This window comes from Bos taurus, chromosome X (assembly GCF_002263795.3).
Source record: "Bos taurus isolate L1 Dominette 01449 registration number 42190680 breed Hereford chromosome X, ARS-UCD2.0, whole genome shotgun sequence".
In the NCBI taxonomy this organism is placed as follows: domain Eukaryota; kingdom Metazoa; phylum Chordata; class Mammalia; order Artiodactyla; family Bovidae; genus Bos; species Bos taurus.
The window spans coordinates 90,376,728-90,394,295 of NC_037357.1; the positions used below are offsets into that span (position 1 = coordinate 90,376,728).

Sequence of the window (17,568 nt, forward strand, 5' to 3'; positions counted from 1 at the left end):
AATGGAGTAGATTTTTCATTTCCTATCAGGAAAAAAATGCTGATTATCACCTGTTTTAGTCAAGACTGTTCTGGCTAGGTTTGTTCAATGCTGCAAAATGAGGAAAGGTTTAAGATTTAAGCCAGTAGAAACTGTTGATACTCAAATATAATAGTATATTTTGAAAAGCAAAAACAATCTAGATCTAAAGTTTTGGAATTAATATGCATATTTAGAGGAATTGTTGGACAGAAAGTCTATATATAAACATTCTATCTCTACATACATCCTCAACTAGACGATAAAAATCGCAAACCATGAATTTTCAATAACATTAAATACCCAGGGATAAATTTAACAAAACATGTGCAAGTAGAAAATGAAGCTTTATTGACAGAACATTAACAGTCAAATATACAGCATAAGAACAGCAGAGATGGCTTCAGTTTATCTTCTTTCAAGCAAATGGTTGCCCTTCACCTATAATATAAACATTAAAAAGTTACTTAGCAGAACTTTATTTCAGTGACAGGAGAGGTATACAAAGTTCACTGCAGTTGTAGTTTTATAAAATGGACTAAAACAGGAACACTAAGGGCGACCCTTTGGCTTACCTTCAGTTAATCCTCTACAGAGACTTTATAGACTTTTCAGGCACATTACCAGTATTTTTAAAAACACACTACTCTTCCTAGTTATACAAGAAAACAAGGACACTGAGTTCAGAACAAATGAAATCAATGGAACCTATCAGAAGGTAGTTTTCAGTAGAAGGCAAAACTGTGTACACATTCAGTAAAATATCTAACAACAAAAAGCACCCTAAGAAAAAGAAAATGCACAAAAAAATGAAACAAAAAATCCCAAAAAAGTATCATTTAAATGTATTGATTTGAAATAATATTCTGAATATAGGATAGCTAAACAGTTGTTCTCTCTGTTACTGCTTAAGTGAAGTAAATAAAAAGGCCAGTATTACATTTGTTTCTTCTCTACTGTGGAAAAGTGTAGAAGTTTTCATTTGTTTTAGTTTATCCCTGATACGGTTGTTTTACGTTGGTTCAACATTTGTCCCCCTTTTTACTTGTGGCCCTCATGTAATTCTAAACGTTTCTTTTCACCCTGGAAAGCATTCCAGTTGGTATAATACATTATATGGTGACACTAATTTTAAGTCATTACTATCACTGGCGACATGGTGACATCAAAATGTGAAGAAGAAATAGGACTGTTTCTCACAGCCACACCAAAAAAAGAAAGAAAGAAAGGAGAGAAGAGAAGAAAAGGGAGAGCAAGAGGGTGTATGAGTGAGACAGAAAAGCAAGTAGGAAGACAGAAAGAAAATCTGGAAAAGCAGATATTTTCTTTGCTTCTAAATGATAATGGCTTTTGAGAGACAACTCTGACCAATTTCAAAAGTTCATCCACGGTATCTGTGATGTTTACTTATTTAGTTACCGTGGGGTATGTTAAACAGTGTTTGTTTTTCTATCCTATTAGCCATTTCATCAATATTCTGAAAATATCTGAGTTCCAGATTATACTGTTTTAATTCTGTAATATACTAACTGTTAGTGTCTTGTTCATATTTCCTATTATGTGTACTTGGGCTTTGTCCATTTTCTTCACAATTATGTAAACTGAGAGGAATGGACTGGGAATTTGGGGTTGGCAGATACAAACTATTACACTCAGAATGGATAAACAACAAGGTCCTACTATGCCGCACAGGGCACTAAGTCCAATGTTCTGTGAAACAGAAACAATATTAAAAAAATGTATATAAAATGTATATATGTGTGTTAAAAATTACGTAAACTAGCACATTGTCTGTATTTATTAGTTGAATTTATTTTCCTCTTCCTAACAATTCATACCTGTCTTTTATTAAGTATCTTTTTCTTTTTCCTGTAGGTTTATTCTGTTGCTCTTTTTCTTACCTTTTATATTGTATGTAGGATTTTATATGTATGTGCTTTGTAATTTATTTATTGTTCTTTTTAAGTACCACACATATTTATGGCTAAGAGTTTTCTATGAGAACATTTTAATCATGTTCTGTAGTTACTTGAAAGTAGACTGGAAGTGGTATTTTCATCTAAATGTTCTAATGGAATGGAACAAAAATGTAAAGTGAAAATATTTAGAAGGCTAATACACAGTAAATTCTTCCCTAACCATGAAGTTCTTCCTTTAAAATCAGAACCATGCAATTCATTGTCAGCAATTTGGAAAACACGTATGTGAAGGACACTAAGTTGATTATGCAGGAAGAACTAGAGTTACAGACTTTGAACTTCAAAACTTTTTAAACGGATGTATCAAAGAGCAAAAATAACATATTTGATATGGTTAGAGATGATTATAGCATGAGGCTCAGATTTTTATTAGTTCTTTAAGACTGACAGTTCTTTACGAGTGGGATGTATGGCAAATACCACCATCAAAAACCATCATAGCATTGCAAAGTAATTATCCTCCAACTAAAATAAGCAAAAATCCCCCCAAAACTCAGACCAAACGTGGGGGCAGGTAGTGTGCATAGCATGTGTATCTTACTCACACCTGCCTTGAACATCACTGACTACATGCACTCTCTCAACTTCATCAGCCACAGACACAGGAAACTAGACTATCTTTTGCCATTTCATTGTTCAGTCATTTCATGCTTCATTGGGGAAAGGATTTAAAATGCAACTTTTTAAGAGCTAGAGAATTCAGAATTTGAGAGAATTTCACAAACTCAAGCAGAATATTGGCTCATTTTCTTTTTTAAAAAAGTTTATATATTTATTTAAATTGGAGGCTAATTACTTTACAATACTGTGGTGGTTTTTGCCATACATCGACATGAATCAGCCACAGGTGTACATGTGTTCCCCATCAGAAAATGAAATCTCAATTCCCCTGTTATAATTTGACTCAAGATGCTATTTTATGATAAATAAATCACGAAAAACAGAATTCTTGTATGCATTCCATCGAAGAGAACCAGAGAATGCAAAAATTAGCATTGGAAAATTAGCATTTTAGTATACTTGTTCTGAATTCACAACTTATATGAGTAAAGTTGAGTTTAGAAGTTAAGGGATTTTGCAGAATCACACGCATTATGTTAAAGCTGGTACTAGAACCAGTTGAATGCCTGAGCATATTTCATATAAACTGATATTTATTACAAATGCATTACATATTTGTTACAAGCACAAATTATAAAAGAACCTGAAAATTATTAGCTGTTGCTTAAAGTACTTCTACTCAAGAGAAGAAAATGGTTTCTATTTTCAATTCGATATGGCTTTGATCCTGTCTGTTTCTTTATTTGAAAGTCTGTAAGTCAAGCACTCAGGCATCTGGGGTCTGAACTATCTTTCAAAAAATATGTGAACTCTGTTATTAAAATAATAGTAATGTTCCCTCTATATAATATTCTGAAAAACAGAAACCACATAAATTACTTTCTGAATGGATGACATACCTGCTTCTGGCATTTCAACAGGCTCTGTATTTGATGCAAGCTCCTCCTGGACATCAGGACCATCTCCACCTTTGCCCCCAGTCTTTGCCTCAGCCAATTCCTGGAGATCAGTTTCCAGGTCAGAATCTTTAAAAAGAAAAAAAATGTATCAATTCAGCTGTAAAGCATACAGTATAAACAACGGAATGATAATATTGATTCCCTCAGTATTATGAATTAAAAGCCTTAGGCTAGTATGGTAAAAATGTGATGAATAAGAACCTCAGGAGCATTATTCCAGGAATGTTTTGCTGGAGAAAAAGGAAAGCAGAATTTTCCGAACGCTATTACCATTTTCCTTTCCCAGGGTTGTCCTAAGACACCTTAGTTGCCCCCTTCTCTTTGTCTTGAAAACAAGGGAAAATTCGAGCAACCACACTAACCTGCAAACTATACTCTCCTCAGTTTTTCAGGAACTGTCTGAAGTCCTTTTCTAATGTTTCCTTTCCTCCCCTTGCTGGTTATGTCTTAAGTCATGATGCACACATACACTTTACCTCCAGACGCATCCTTCTCCTTCTCTTCATAATGATTCATTGGATCCTCTCCATTTACTTCCTCCTTTCCAGCTGTGATATCCTGAATCTCAGCTGGCGGTTCCTCTTGTTGAGGTTGCTCAACACTGGGCTGCTGGTCCTAGTAGAGTGTGCATGCAAATAAAAACCTTTTGTTGTTAATACATCTAACAGCATAAATATACATAATACACAGATATATCTAATCATAAGTAAACCTAACTTTTCCCAGCCCAATTCTATGTACTTACTTTTAATTAAGTTACTTTTTCCCACAGAGAAGAGTTTGCTCCCATAAGAGTTACCCAGAAAGACTCCTGGAGCTATTTAAATCTATGTTGGGATGGAAGCATGCAATCTGTTGATAATAAGCAGGAGGAGGGAGTCACTGGGCACATTTCAAGGGCATTTAACAGTATACTCATCTAGGCAACACCAGACTGTAAGACATCTGGATCAATGTTCCTTCCTAAGACAAACTGTCACCCTTTATCAGCATGGAAGACCTAACGTTATCACTGCATCTGTATTACTTAACATCATTTCTCAAAAGTAAATTTGTGCTAATAGAATACAACAAATGGTAAAGTACTCACAACCACAGGTTCATCCACCTCGGAGGAATCTTGATCTATAGGTCTCAATGTTGATGCTACTTGCTCACTCATATTTCTTCCCAAAAGTAGAATATTGTGATTTAGAAAATGTATTTAAGAGTACAGCTATATTTGTCACTTTTATGACCATATGTTGACTTACTATTTTTAAAAATGTGAAAATGATTTCAAAACAAAACTCGGGTTAAGTATGAGTGTACATGCGTTCCAATTACACCAAAGACGGTTTCTTGCAAAGCCACTTGTGTCTTGGCTAAGACGGCAGAGAAATCACCTTAAGGTACACAGGAAGACAGAATTTTTGTGAGGAAGTTTGATTTCACAACAGAATTCTCCATCATGTAGATATTTAGTGAAATGCTGCTAGGAATTTAAAAATTCAGGACTATTGCTTTTGTCACACTCTTATTCACCGGACCTATTTTCCCCAACTCCCTTGGAAATCGGTTGGAACGGGAAGAAAGGCTCAGTCTTTACAGCCTGTCTATGGCGATTTTCTCAGCGTCTGTGGCTGAGGTGAGTCTGCATACAGAGAAACCGGTCCACTTCTCTCTTGGCACCTTAACGCAAACCTCGCGATACGGTCACAACCCCACCGTGGTCCGGTTTCTAGGCCTTTCCTTAATTGCCCACCCCGCCCGCTGCCCAGGTCCCACTGCGGGCCCCAGATTCTGTGCTCTGTCGTCAGTTCCAGGGCCCCCATGAGCCAGATATCTCAAACAGCACCCCCAAGTCTCCCCCCACTGTCATCTGACCCCCTGCTCTCCTCTGCCCACCGCCCTTCCTTTCCCGCCACCAAGACAAGAAGTATGGCATCGCAACACCTGTGAGGAGAAAGATGACGACCTCGAGGGCCTTCCTCCTCAAAGGCCCCACATGGCACTGCCCGACCCGCCCAAAACTCACTGGCTCCCCCTCACACGCATGCACACTTAAACTCCAGACAGGACAGATCTGTAAACCTACCTGGCGAGTCTCAAGTAGTGAGAAAGAACCGGGACTGAATAAACACACCTGTCTCAGGCCCAACGCTCCTCACAGAATGCGCTCAGGAAGGCGGATGCGCACCAAGGCGCGTGCACAGCAAGGGGTGTGCGCACACACTGAGCATGCTCCCTGAGTTTGGCGTGTGCAGTGCAGGCTGAGGATTTCCCGCCACTAAGGTAGAGTCTTGGAACCACAGGGTCTCTGGAGGATGAGAAAAGGGGTTAAAGACTGTATTTTTTTCCTTCCAGGGCAGTCTTTCTTATGCATCCACAAACTGTGGTGATAGGTAGTCCCAGGTTACCCTTAGTGGAGAATGTGTCTCGGGAAGACACTCATGACAGAAATAGATATTAAGATTTTTAACACCTATTTTTATACATGCTTTGATGAACCATTTCCTTCTCTGCTTCTGGGATTTTCATCATGCTTGCAATGGCTTTACTCACTTCCATGGAATAAATACATAAATACATACCTCTGTTTCCATTGTTTTTGCTTGGAGCACTGCACATTTAAGTCTCTGAACTGGTAACTCATTTCTCTGAATATATCTCTGGTTCCTGTACAATATTGTTCTTTTAGCATCAGACTTTACTTTCACCAGCAGACACATCCACAACTGGGTGTTGTTTCCACTTTGGCTTAGCCTTTTCGTTCCTTCTGTAGCCATTTCTTCACTCTTCTCCACTAGCACATTCTTCTTATTCTATTACAGCGGGAATTTTCGTACTTACTAGGAGTTTTAATTTTACCCAAGAGAAAGGAAAACAAGTTCACACAAGGACTTTTACTCAAATATTCTACTCATGTACTCCTAATACTAGAAACAGAAACTAGAAACAGCCCAACTATTCAAAAACTGGTATATAGATGAAAGAAGAACAAGAGTATACTCGTACAAAAGAACACTACACAGTCATTTACAAAGGAACTACTAATGCATGTAACAGCAAGGATGCATCTCAGCTGTGCCAATGAGAGATGTCAGACACAGAAAGCTGTGTATTATATGATTTCATTTCAGTGGATTTCTGGAAAAGGCACAACTATAGGCACAGAAATGTATCTGTGGTTGCCAGTGTATAGGAGTGGAGGAAGGAGTCTGAATGCAAATAGCCCAAGGGAGCATTTTCAAACCAATGGGACGTTTTCTGCATTTTTATTGTGGTAGCATTTACATGATAGTATGCATATGTCAAAACTCAACAAACGGTAATGCTTTAAAGTGTTGACTTCTATTGTATATAAATTATATCTCAATACTCCTCACTTTTGTTAGAGGAAAAGGAACTTTTACATATTTAAATGTTGGTTATCATATCCATCTAGATCAGGAGCTCATAAACATAAAAATCTTATTTGCAATTCTTCCCAGACCTGGCCAACTTCCAGGATTCCCCATGCCACCTTTGCACTCTTATGACAGGACACAGAAACTTGGTCTTAACCATGTTTACAATTCCCTCTCCTTCAGCTCAAGTCCATATTCTTGCTGAGTTCTGTCCCTTTTACTTCGAAAATGTCTAATGCGTCTACTTTTTGCCAAGTCCCCCACATCTGTTGTAGTCCGAAGCCTCCCTCTGTTTAACTGTCAACCCCCTTCTAATGGTCTCTCACATCCACTCAGGGTGTCTCTTACAATTGCAAAACTGTTTATGACTTTCTAGATAAAGGCTACTGTCCTACACAAGAACTTGAAGGTATGGTCTAGCCCTTGCCCAGCTTGCTAACAACATGGGAAGCAGAGAATCCTCCTCTTTTCTCCCTTATCGAGCTTCATTCACACCCTTCAATTTCTTAAGCTTAGATTGTCCCATATTTCTGAAGCCTCCTGGTTAGTAAACTCCTTCAAGCTAGGCTTCAACAGTATATGGGATGAGAACTTCCAGATATACAAGTTGATTTTGAAGAGGCAGAGAAACAAGAGATCAAATTGCAACATTCCTTAGATCATGGAGAAAGCAAGGGAATTCCAGAGACACACCTACCTCTGCTTCATTGACTAGACTACCTCAAGGCCTCTGACTTCATGGATCACAACAAACTGTAAAATTCTTAGAGATGGGAGTACCAGACTAGCTGACCTGTTTCCTGAGAAACCTGTATGAGGGCTAAGACGCTACAGTTAGAATAAGACATGGAACAATACACTGGTTCAACATTGGGAAAGGAGTAGGACAAGGTTGTATATTGTCACTCTGCTTATTCAACTTACACGCAGAGCACATCATGGGAAATGCTGGGCTGGATGACTCACAAGCTGGAATCAAGATTGCTGGCAGAAATATCAACAAGCTCAGATGTGCAGATCATACCACTCTAATGGCAGAAACTGAAGAGGAACTAAAGAACCTCTTGATGCGGGTGAAAGAGGAGAGTGGAAAGGCTGACTTAAAACTCAACATTCAAAAATATAAGATTATGCCATCCAGTCTTATCATTTCACGGAAAATAGAAGGGGGGAAGTGGATGCAGTGACAGATTTAATTTGGGGGGCTCCAAAATCACTGTGGATGGTGATTGCTGCCATGAAATTAAAACACTTGATCCTTGGAAGAACAGCTATGACAAAGCTAGTATGCATGCATGCTCATTGCTTCGGTTGGGTCTGACTATGAACCCATGGACCGTAGCCTGCCAGGTGCCTCTTTCCATGGGATTCTCCAGGGGAGAATACTTTAGTGGGTTGCCATGCCCTCTGCCCATGGGGCATGGCAGGGGATCTTCCCAACCCAGGGGTGAAACCCATGTCTCCTGCATCCCGTGCATTGCAGGGTGATTCTCTTTCTTTTGCCACTTTATTTATTTTTTAATTGAAGGATAATTGCTTTACAGAATTTTGTTGTTTTCTGTCAAACATCAGCAAGAATCAGTCATAGGTACACCCATGCAGGAGAATTCTTTACCGCTGAGCCACCAGGGAAGCCTATGTCAAACCTAGACAGCATAGTATAAAGCAGAGACATCCCTGTGCTGACAAACTATGGCTTTTTCAGTAGTCGTGTACAGATGTGTGAGTTCGATCATTAAGAAGGCTGAGTGACAAAGAATTGACGCTTTCGGTTTGTGGTGCTAGAGAAGACATTTGAGAATCCCTCGGACAGCAAGGATATCAAAACAGCCAATCCTAAAGGAAACCAACTGTGAATATTCACCGGAAGGACTGATGCTGAAGCCGAAGCTCCAACACTTTGGCCACCTGATGGCAAGAGCCGACTCACAGGAAAAGACCCTGATGCTGGTCGTAAAGCAGGTTACGCCATGGTGACTGCTGAACAGGTTTTAGAGGCAAAATCTCTCCCTCAGGGAACCAGTGCTCAGTTAGCAGAACCTGTGTCTCTGACCCGAGCTCTGGAGTTAAGCAAAGGGCAGCGAGCAAATATCTACACTGATTCTAAGTATGTTTATTTGACTTTATACGCTCATGCTGCAATATGGAAAGAAAGACAGTTTAAAGGGCAACAGAAGAACCTGTTAAGCATTTCAGAGAGATCCAGAGACTTTTAACTGCCATATATTGTCCTAAAGAAGTAGCTGTTATGCATTGCAAAGGGCATGGCAGGGATGGGACTAAAGCAACTGAAGGTAATCAGCTGGCTGACTGTCAAGCCAGATAAGTGGCACTTTAGGCAGCCCACCAGGCTCCACAGTCCCTGGGATTCTCCAGGCAAGAACACTGGAGTGGGTTGCCATTTCCTTCTCCAATGCGTGAAAGTGAAGTTGCTCGGTCGTGTCTGACTCCCAGCGACCCTATGGACTGCAGCTCACCAGGCTCCTCCGTCCATGGGATTTTAAACTTGCTGAGAGAAGCATAGCTAGACAGGCTGAGGACCCTGCTAGGGAACATATTCAGGGATGACAAGGTGGTGACAAAGCCATGGTCTTTATCTCACCTACGTGGTGGTGTCCTTGAGTCCCCTCGGAGTTGACCCCTTTCCTAACAGAATGGAAGGTCCTGTTGTCTCTTTCTCATATTACTCTCAGTCAACGAGAGAGGCCTTCCCCACCCCAGGCCGTCAGATCCCAGTCGGTAAGGTGGCTGGCATTCATGAGACCTATTCTTTATTAAACAAGAAAGCACAAACAAGCACAATGCCAGCATAGATAAAATGCTTTCAATGCTCTCTGTTACTACAGTGATCCCCATAGAGACGCAATCTTCAGTTTATGAAGACGTTTTTATGAGACCCAAATTGCAGCAATCTGTGGGGTTTTCACCCTAACTTTGCGCTTCCGCCCTTTGGGGATCCTCCTGGAATGGTCCACAGGCATCTATATCTGCTGTTTCCCAATCCCACCAGCAAGGGGCGCGCGAGATGAAACAGTTCTGTCCTGGGATGTACCACTGAGGGGTAGCGGTAAGATCACCCACTCTGAAAGGTACCATTGGGAGAGGGCGTGTGACAACAGAGAGGGTCCCCTTACACCGCGTCGGGGATGGACCACAGTTCCCAGCAGCGGCACTCATGGCGCCACTGGGCCCATCCCCATTCGCTCCTCTTCGTCTTCCCACTGCTTTCGAATCCGAATGGACACCGGTATTAAGCGGAAACTTTCTGCGTCTCTTTTCCAACTCCACCCCTTCCTAGCTGGGACGACTACGGAGCGAGAGACTGGCTGTCGGTTTGGGTATGGCGTCAGGGAGGCGTTCTGGGCAGTGATTGGCCACCGCGTGATTGCCCGCACTGTGGTCGCAGAACAGGAACTGAGGGCGAGAGCGCCTGTATACGCGTGCGCCTGCGTTGGCGTGCGCAGATTTTCAGGACTTAGAATTTTCCTCCGAGTTTTATTGCTTTTCACGAAGGGGTCGAGTCCTGGTTAGTGGCGACGTTTGGCGCAGTCCCTGGCTGTGCATGGTGACGGAGTTTCAGTCTTCTTCAGCTCTCGTTCAGTCTGGATCGTGTGGCAGCGCACGGTCATTCGCACAAATGCATGCAATTCATGTCCAGGGAGAGGTCTCTGAGTTTGGTGTCTCTCCCTGGAGAGTAACCTGTATCTGGCAGCTTGGGATTGTGTATTGCTACGTGTGACAACACAGGTTTTGCTGTTGGGTACATTTGATCTCCTTGAGGCTTTGGGCGATGTTGTGAGTGATGGGATATTTGATCTGAGCGGATTTTGTGAGCCACAGTACAAAGCCTCTAGGACGTGTGCCTGTATACTGGGATGTGCATCTTTGGAGCTTGCTGGCCTTTCAGTCCCTGGGTGAGAGATCTCTGTGTAGGCATCTGCACCCTAGAATGTGAGATCACTGAGCTTTTGATTCTGGGTCCGAAGTTGTGATGTCTCTGTGCTGCTTTAAGGATGGGTCAGTGTAAAGGTGTAAACTATCAGCTGCTTGTGGATCTATGCACAGGTTGCAAGTTTTTCATTTGTCTGGAAACTTTATCTTAAGGTTATATGATGTTCTTGAGTTATTAAAACTTCTGTCTTTCCGTTTAGGGGTTTTGTATTAGGTCGGTAAGTGTCCCAGTGGTTTGGGAGTGATTCTCCATGATGTGAAGTATCTGTGCAGTTCTCATTTGTTTCTGTCTGGAAGACTTTGGGCTGTTTGTAGGGTCTCTGTCACAGTGTGTATGGTTATGGTCTCTGTTGTGTTTGAACATCTGAGACTCGAGTTGTGTACCCTCTGTGCAGAGATTCAGTGAGCTCTTTTTGGTGTCTCTGGGTATCTGTGAGCTGTTTGGAGTCTTTGTGTTAGAAATAAAACCTCTTATGTTTTTGGCTGTGAGGTCTCTGTCCGGGAACTGAGGATTTGGAAGCTGGCAGATATGATTCCGAAGCCTGGAAACTGACATGCTGACTGTGTGTTGTTGAGTGTACCAATTGTCTCCTGAAATCTCAGTTTGTATCATAATTAATACAATGGGGCCAATGTGCCTCTTGCAGGGCACCTGTGCATGTTAGCGATGTGTGTAAAGGGCCTGGATCCAGACTGTCCTCCAGAAAATGTTTTCTGAGCGCCTGCCATAGACCTGAGCACTACTGGAGGAGTTTGGGACAGGACAAAACTAACCAAGTCTCTCCTTTCATAGACTTGGTGGTCAGTAAAGAAGCAAGGGTGGCAGGCACCATGAAGAAAGATATTGCTAGATCAGGGGAAAAGGTGTCTGTAGGTATGATGTTATTATTTTATTCAAGATAATGAGGGAAAGACTCCCTGAAAGATGGCAAGTAAGCAGAGATCTGGAGGAAGTAAGGGAGCAGGCTGTGGGGTTACCTAAGGGAAGAGCATTCCAGGCAGAAGAAACAATAAATGCAACAGTCCTGGCATGGAAATCTACTTGGCGTGTTCCTGAATGTCAGGGAATCCTGTGATGTGCTGGATTTGGCACGTAGCTCTCATTGAAAGGGGCCTGGTGCTGCTATTTCTGTTTCTCCCCCAGTTTGTGGTCTTCTGCATTTCTTAGATGAAGGACTCAAGGCTCCAACATGTGCCCTGCACCTTCTTTCCTACCTATACTTGAAATTAGAGTGAAACCTTCTGGTCCATCATGAGAGACAGAGAGCTTCAGTGTACCAGCTGCAGGGATGGTAGCATCCACACTGAATGTCAGCCAAGCAGCGGACATCAGTTATAATCATGGGATTATGAGGCATGGGAATCATGCCTCATAATATTGCTCCCCTTGATGGAGGGCAGGACTTTAGAAAGAGAAAGGAACTGGGGCAAAGGAGAGAGGCACGAAGGGGAAGCTGGAGGACAATGAGAAAAAAAATGAGTGGTTTCATCATATTGCTTGGATTTGGCCCAATTCACCTTGATTGATGAAATGATTGGTTTAGGATATATATATATTCACCTTTTCCCTGTCCCTACCCTTTCTTTCCCTCACCTTCTCTTTTGTGCCTGGGATACCATCTGGGGCTGGAGATTTCTTTTCTGTAAATTTTTCAACCACAAGCTGGCTTTTAATATAGATTATGTGTTTCTTTTTCACTGACCTTTGATAGTTTGTTCCACTTCACCTAAATTGCCAGATGTAGTTATATAGAATTATTCATAGAATCTTTTTAATTTCTGTGGAATCTGTAACCTATTTCTTTCCTGATATTGGGAAGTTTTGTCTTTAGTTATCTTTTTTTTTATTCTTGTGGGTGGAAATTTATGAATTCTTATTGAATTCATAAGTTAGGATATATAAATTCATAAATTTAAAACCAATCATTTCACTACTCTAGCTAACAGCTCCCATTTACCTCAGAGGCTTCACACCCCTCCCCCAGAGCCTCAGTCTGCACCCTGGGACACAGAGCCCCACATCTTTGCCTCTGGGCTACTGCGTGGGCATTTGCACTGAGTCTCTGTTCAGTCAACCCCAAGGGAGAGAGGCCTCCAGTCTTGCAATTCCTGCAGCCCGCAGTCAGCAGCATGTCACCCTGAGGAAGGCAGGTTCATTCCAGGGGCATGGTGTGTCTTAGAGCTAAGGGGTTCTGAAATTGATTTCCCATGTCTGGGTCCTGAGAATGACCCTAACCCCACCCTGGTCAACTCTGGTCATGGTAACTTTGTATCCTGCCCTATGGAAGGTTCGGAGTGAATGCCAGTTCCACAGAAGAAGCCCCAGGGACCTGGTCCTCTCTATCGCAGCACCCACTCTGAACTACTGAATTCTGGAGAGAGGAGAGGGTTTCCCCTCACTGTGCCTATGACAACTCCCTTACATCCCTCTAATCACCTCTGTCATTTTCCAGAGTCCATCTCCTGGGGGCAGCTGCCTCAATTCCTCTCTCTCCCCAAATTGCCACCCCTCTCCTCCCCTTCCACCAGGCCTCCCCTCCCCACTCAGGGGCCTCGTTAGCCCCTCCCCCAGCCCTACTCACAGGGCCTCACCCCATTTGTGTCCTCTCACCCAGCACCCACGCTTCCTCAGAAGATCCCCTCAAGACCCTGCTTTTTACCCCCAGGATTCTGCCGGACACCTGTCTCCTGCCCACACACAGGGTCTGTCATAAAGTCCCTGTGAGGGCCAAACTGAAAAATCTGTTCAGGATCCAGATAAAATTCAGACCCAGACCAGGAGTCCGGGGCAGTTCCTAGGGGGCTGGAAGGAAAGGGAGAGGGTCTCAGAATTCTGCAGGGGTGAAAGGGTTTTCTTCCAGGGTCCTAGTGAGGATGAAGTGAAATAGCACCTTATAAGTACTTATGCATACATGCCAAATGTGTGCCAATTCTCTTGAGTCATGTCCGCCAGGGTCCTCTGTCGATGGGATTCTCCTGCAAGAATACTGGAATGGGTTGCCATTTCCTCCTCCAGGGGATCTTGCCAATCCAGGGATCAAACCCCCATTTCCTGCATCTCCTGCACTGGCAGGTGAATACTTTACCACCGAGCCACCTGCGTAGCCCCAACATTTGTTGAGAGTTAATCTAATATTGTGTTCTCACTACACACACACACAGTCTAACATAATACAAAACTAAAGAGACACAAGGAAAGTTTAGGAGGTGTTGGATATGTCCTTACTTTGATTGTGGTGATGATAGTATCATTGTTTGCATATGTCCAAACTCATCAAATTGTACACATTAAACATATACAATTTGCTGTATATCAATTCTATTTCAATAAAGATGTTTTAAAAAGGAGAGCAGAAAAATGTTCTCCAAAAAATTGATATTTACATAAAATGAGAGGATTTCTTGAAAAATACTGACAAGCAAAGTTCACTCAAAAAGTAATGAAGATGAATACTTTTATATCTATTAAGTAAGTTCACGCATGAGCATGCTAAGTCACTTCCTCGTCTCTGACTCTTTACGATCCTATGGACCGTGGCCCACAAGGCTCTTCTGTCCCTGGGATTCTCCAGGTAAGAATACTGGAGTGGGTTGCCAGGGCCTCCTCCAGGGGATCTTTCTGATCCAGGGATTGAACCTGACTCTCTCATGCATTGGCAGGCAGGTTCTTCACGCCTAGTGCCACCTGCCAAGTCCCAAGGAAGTTAATTCCTTTGTCTCATATTATGAGGCCATTGTTACCTGACGACACACAGCCATGTCATACTCCTTTCCCAATTTTAAAGCTGTCACCTCTTCCATCTTTGGTTCTAACTTGCTTCTTGACCTGCATGCAGATTTCTCAGGAGACAGGTCAGGTAGTCTGGCACTCTGCTCTGTTTAAGAATTTTCTACAGTTTGTTGTGATCCACGCAGTCAGAGGTCTTAGCGTAGTCAATGATGCAGAAGTAGATGTTTTTCTCGAATTCCCCTTGCTTTCTCCATGACCTAAAGTATCCTGGCAATTTGATCTTTGGTTCCTCTGCCTCCTCGAAACCTAAGTTGTATATCTGGAAGTTCTTGTTTCACGTACTGTTGAAGCCTAGCTTGAAGGACTTTACTAACCAGGAGGCTTCAGAAATTGGGGACAATCTAAGTGGAGAAGCTTAGGAAATTGGATGGTGTAAAGGAAGCCTGATAAGAGAGACAAGAAAAGGAAGCTCTACTTTCGTTGTTGCTAGCAAGGTGGACAGGGGCTAGACTGTGCCTTCAAGTCCTTGTGTAGGAGAGTAGCCTTTATCTAGAAAGACATAGACAGTTGTGCAACTATGAGAGAGGGAGGGGGAGGGAGGGACGAGGGAGACAGACACCCTTAATGGATATAAGAGACAGTTAGAAGGGGAGTTGACAATTAAATGGAGGGGGGCTTTGGACTAGAGCAGATGTGGTGGATGTGGGTAAAAGTAGACACATTAGATGTTTATGAAGTAAATGGACAGAACTCAGCAAGGATTTGGACTTGAGGTGAAGGAGAGGGAATCGTATACATGGTTAAGACCAAGTTTGTGTGTCCAAAAGAGTGCAAAACTGTCATGGGGAATCCTAGAAGTTGGGAAGAATTCCAAATAAGATTTTTATGTTTTTGAGCTCATCGTCTGCTGCTAAGTCACTTCAGTTGTGTCCGACTCTGTGCGACCCCAGAGACAGCAGGGATTCTCCAGGCAAGAACACTGGAGTGGGTTGCCATTTCCTTCTCCAATGCATGAAAGTGAAAAGTGAAAGTGAAGTCGCTCAGTCGTGTCCGACCCTCAGCGACCCCATGGACTGCAGCCTACCAGGCTCCTCCATCCATGGGATTTTCCAGGCAAGAGTACTGGAGTGGGGTGCCATTGCCTTCTCCGGAGCTCATCGTCTAGATGGATACAATAACCAGTATTTAAATACTTAAACGTTCCCTTTCCTTTAAAAAAAAAAAAAGTATTCTGGTATAATTTGTATTCAGTAAAAGCCAGCCCTTTAAAACATTGCAGTTTGTAGGGTTTTGACAGATGTATACAGTGGTGTAAATGCTACCACAATAAAAATGTAGAAAACAGCCCATCGTTCAAAAATGCTCCCTTGGGCTATTTGCCATCAGACTCCTTCCTCTACTCCTATATCCTTGCAACCACAGATACTTTTCCAATAGCTGTGCCTTTTCCAGAAATCCACTAACATGAAATCATATAATATGTAGTCTTCTGTGTCTGGTTTCTCACAGTTTTTGCACAGTTGAGACACATCCTTGCTGTTACGTGCATTAGTAGTTTCTTTTTTTATTACCATGTAGTATTCCTTTGTATGGGTATATTCTTGTTTTTCTTTCATCTGTATACCAGCTGTTGAATAGTTGGGTTGTTTCTATGTGTGGCTATTCGGGATACATGTGTGGAATATTTGAGTACAGGCCACTGTGTGAACATGTTTTCATTTCTCTTCGGTAAAGTTGTCTAGTAGATTTGCTGGGTCATATAAGGCTTCCCAGGTGGCGCTAGTTGTAAGGGACCCACCTGCCAATTCAGGTTCGATGCCTTGGTCTGGAAGATCCCCTGGAGTAGGAAATAGCAACCCGCTCCAGTATTCTTGCCTTGAAAATTCCATGAAGAGGGGTCCTTGCAGGTTACAGTGCATGGTGCCCCAGAGACTTGAACATGACTGAGCGACTGAACACACACACACACACAGTAATTCACGTATCTTAGAATCTAAACTGTGCCCTCTGTAGACAACATACAGTTGGATCTTTGGTTGTTTTTTTTTAAAACTGGTCTCTCAATGTCTGCCTTTTGGTTGTATTGTTTTATCTATTCACATTTAATGTTGATGCAGACTTACATCTGCCAATATATTTTTCTCTCTCATGTCATTTTATTCTATGGTCCTCATATTATTGCTTTCTTTTGCATTAAATGGGTATTTTCTAATGTACCATTTTAAATTCTTACTGATTTTTTTTTACTATTTTAAGTTATTTCCTGAGCTATAGGCTACCATAAACAACTTCAGTTCAGTCCAGTCACTAAGTCTTGGCCGACTCTTTGTGATCCCATGGCATGCAGCACACCAGGGCTCCCTGTCCATCACCAAGTCCCGAGCTCGCTCAAACTCATGTCCAACGAGTTGGTGATGCTATCCAACCATCTCATCCTCTGTCATCCCCTTATCCTCCTGTCTTCAATCTTTCCCATCATCAGGGACTTTTCCAATGAGTCAGTTCTTCACATCAGGTAGCCAAATTATTGGAGCCTCAGCTTCAGCATCAGCCCTTCCAATGAACATTCAGGACTGATTTCCTTTAGGATTGACTGGTTGGATCTCCTTGCAGTCCAAGGGACCCTCAAGAGTCTTCTCCAACACCACAGTTCAGAAGCATCAATTCTTCAGTGCTCAGCTTTCTTTATAGGCCAACTCTCACATCCATACCTGACTACTGGAAAAACCATAGCTTTGACTAGGCGGACCTTTGTTGGCAATGTCTCTGCTTTTTAATATACTGTCTAGGTTGGTCATAGCTTTTCTTCCAAGGAGAAAGAGTCTTTTAATTTCATGGCTGTAGTCACCATCCACAGTGATTTTGGAGCCCAAGAAAATAAAGTCTGTCACTGTTTCCGTTGTTTCCCCATTTGTTTGCCATGAAGTGATGGGACAGGATGCCATGATCTTACTTTATAAATGTTGAGTTTTAAGCCAGCT

The 17,568-nt window shown here is 42.3% G+C and overlaps 1 protein-coding gene across 4 annotated transcripts; it reads right to left on the minus strand.

Annotated features, from left to right (window-relative positions):
- Window positions 1–346: 346 nt before the first annotated feature.
- LOC104968724 (X antigen family member 5-like) lies at window positions 347–10,985 on the minus strand. Of its 4 annotated transcripts, XR_003033561.2 has the most exons (6): window positions 6,091–10,985; window positions 5,595–5,816; window positions 4,608–4,902; window positions 3,994–4,132; window positions 3,458–3,583; window positions 347–459 (listed from the first exon to the last, which is right to left on the minus strand). XR_003033561.2 is itself a non-coding variant. In XM_059883778.1 (4 exons), the coding sequence occupies exons 1-4, from the start codon at window positions 4,677–4,679 to the stop codon at window positions 437–439; spliced, it is 360 nt and encodes a 119-aa protein (XP_059739761.1). In that variant the 5' UTR covers window positions 4,680–5,412; the 3' UTR covers window positions 347–436. The 4 variants fall into 4 exon arrangements, 1 of the variants encoding a protein (XP_059739761.1); XR_009493565.1 differs by having other exon boundaries at window positions 4,608–4,683; window positions 5,595–10,985; XR_009493564.1 differs by having other exon boundaries at window positions 5,595–10,985.
- Window positions 10,986–17,568: the final 6,583 nt, after the last annotated feature.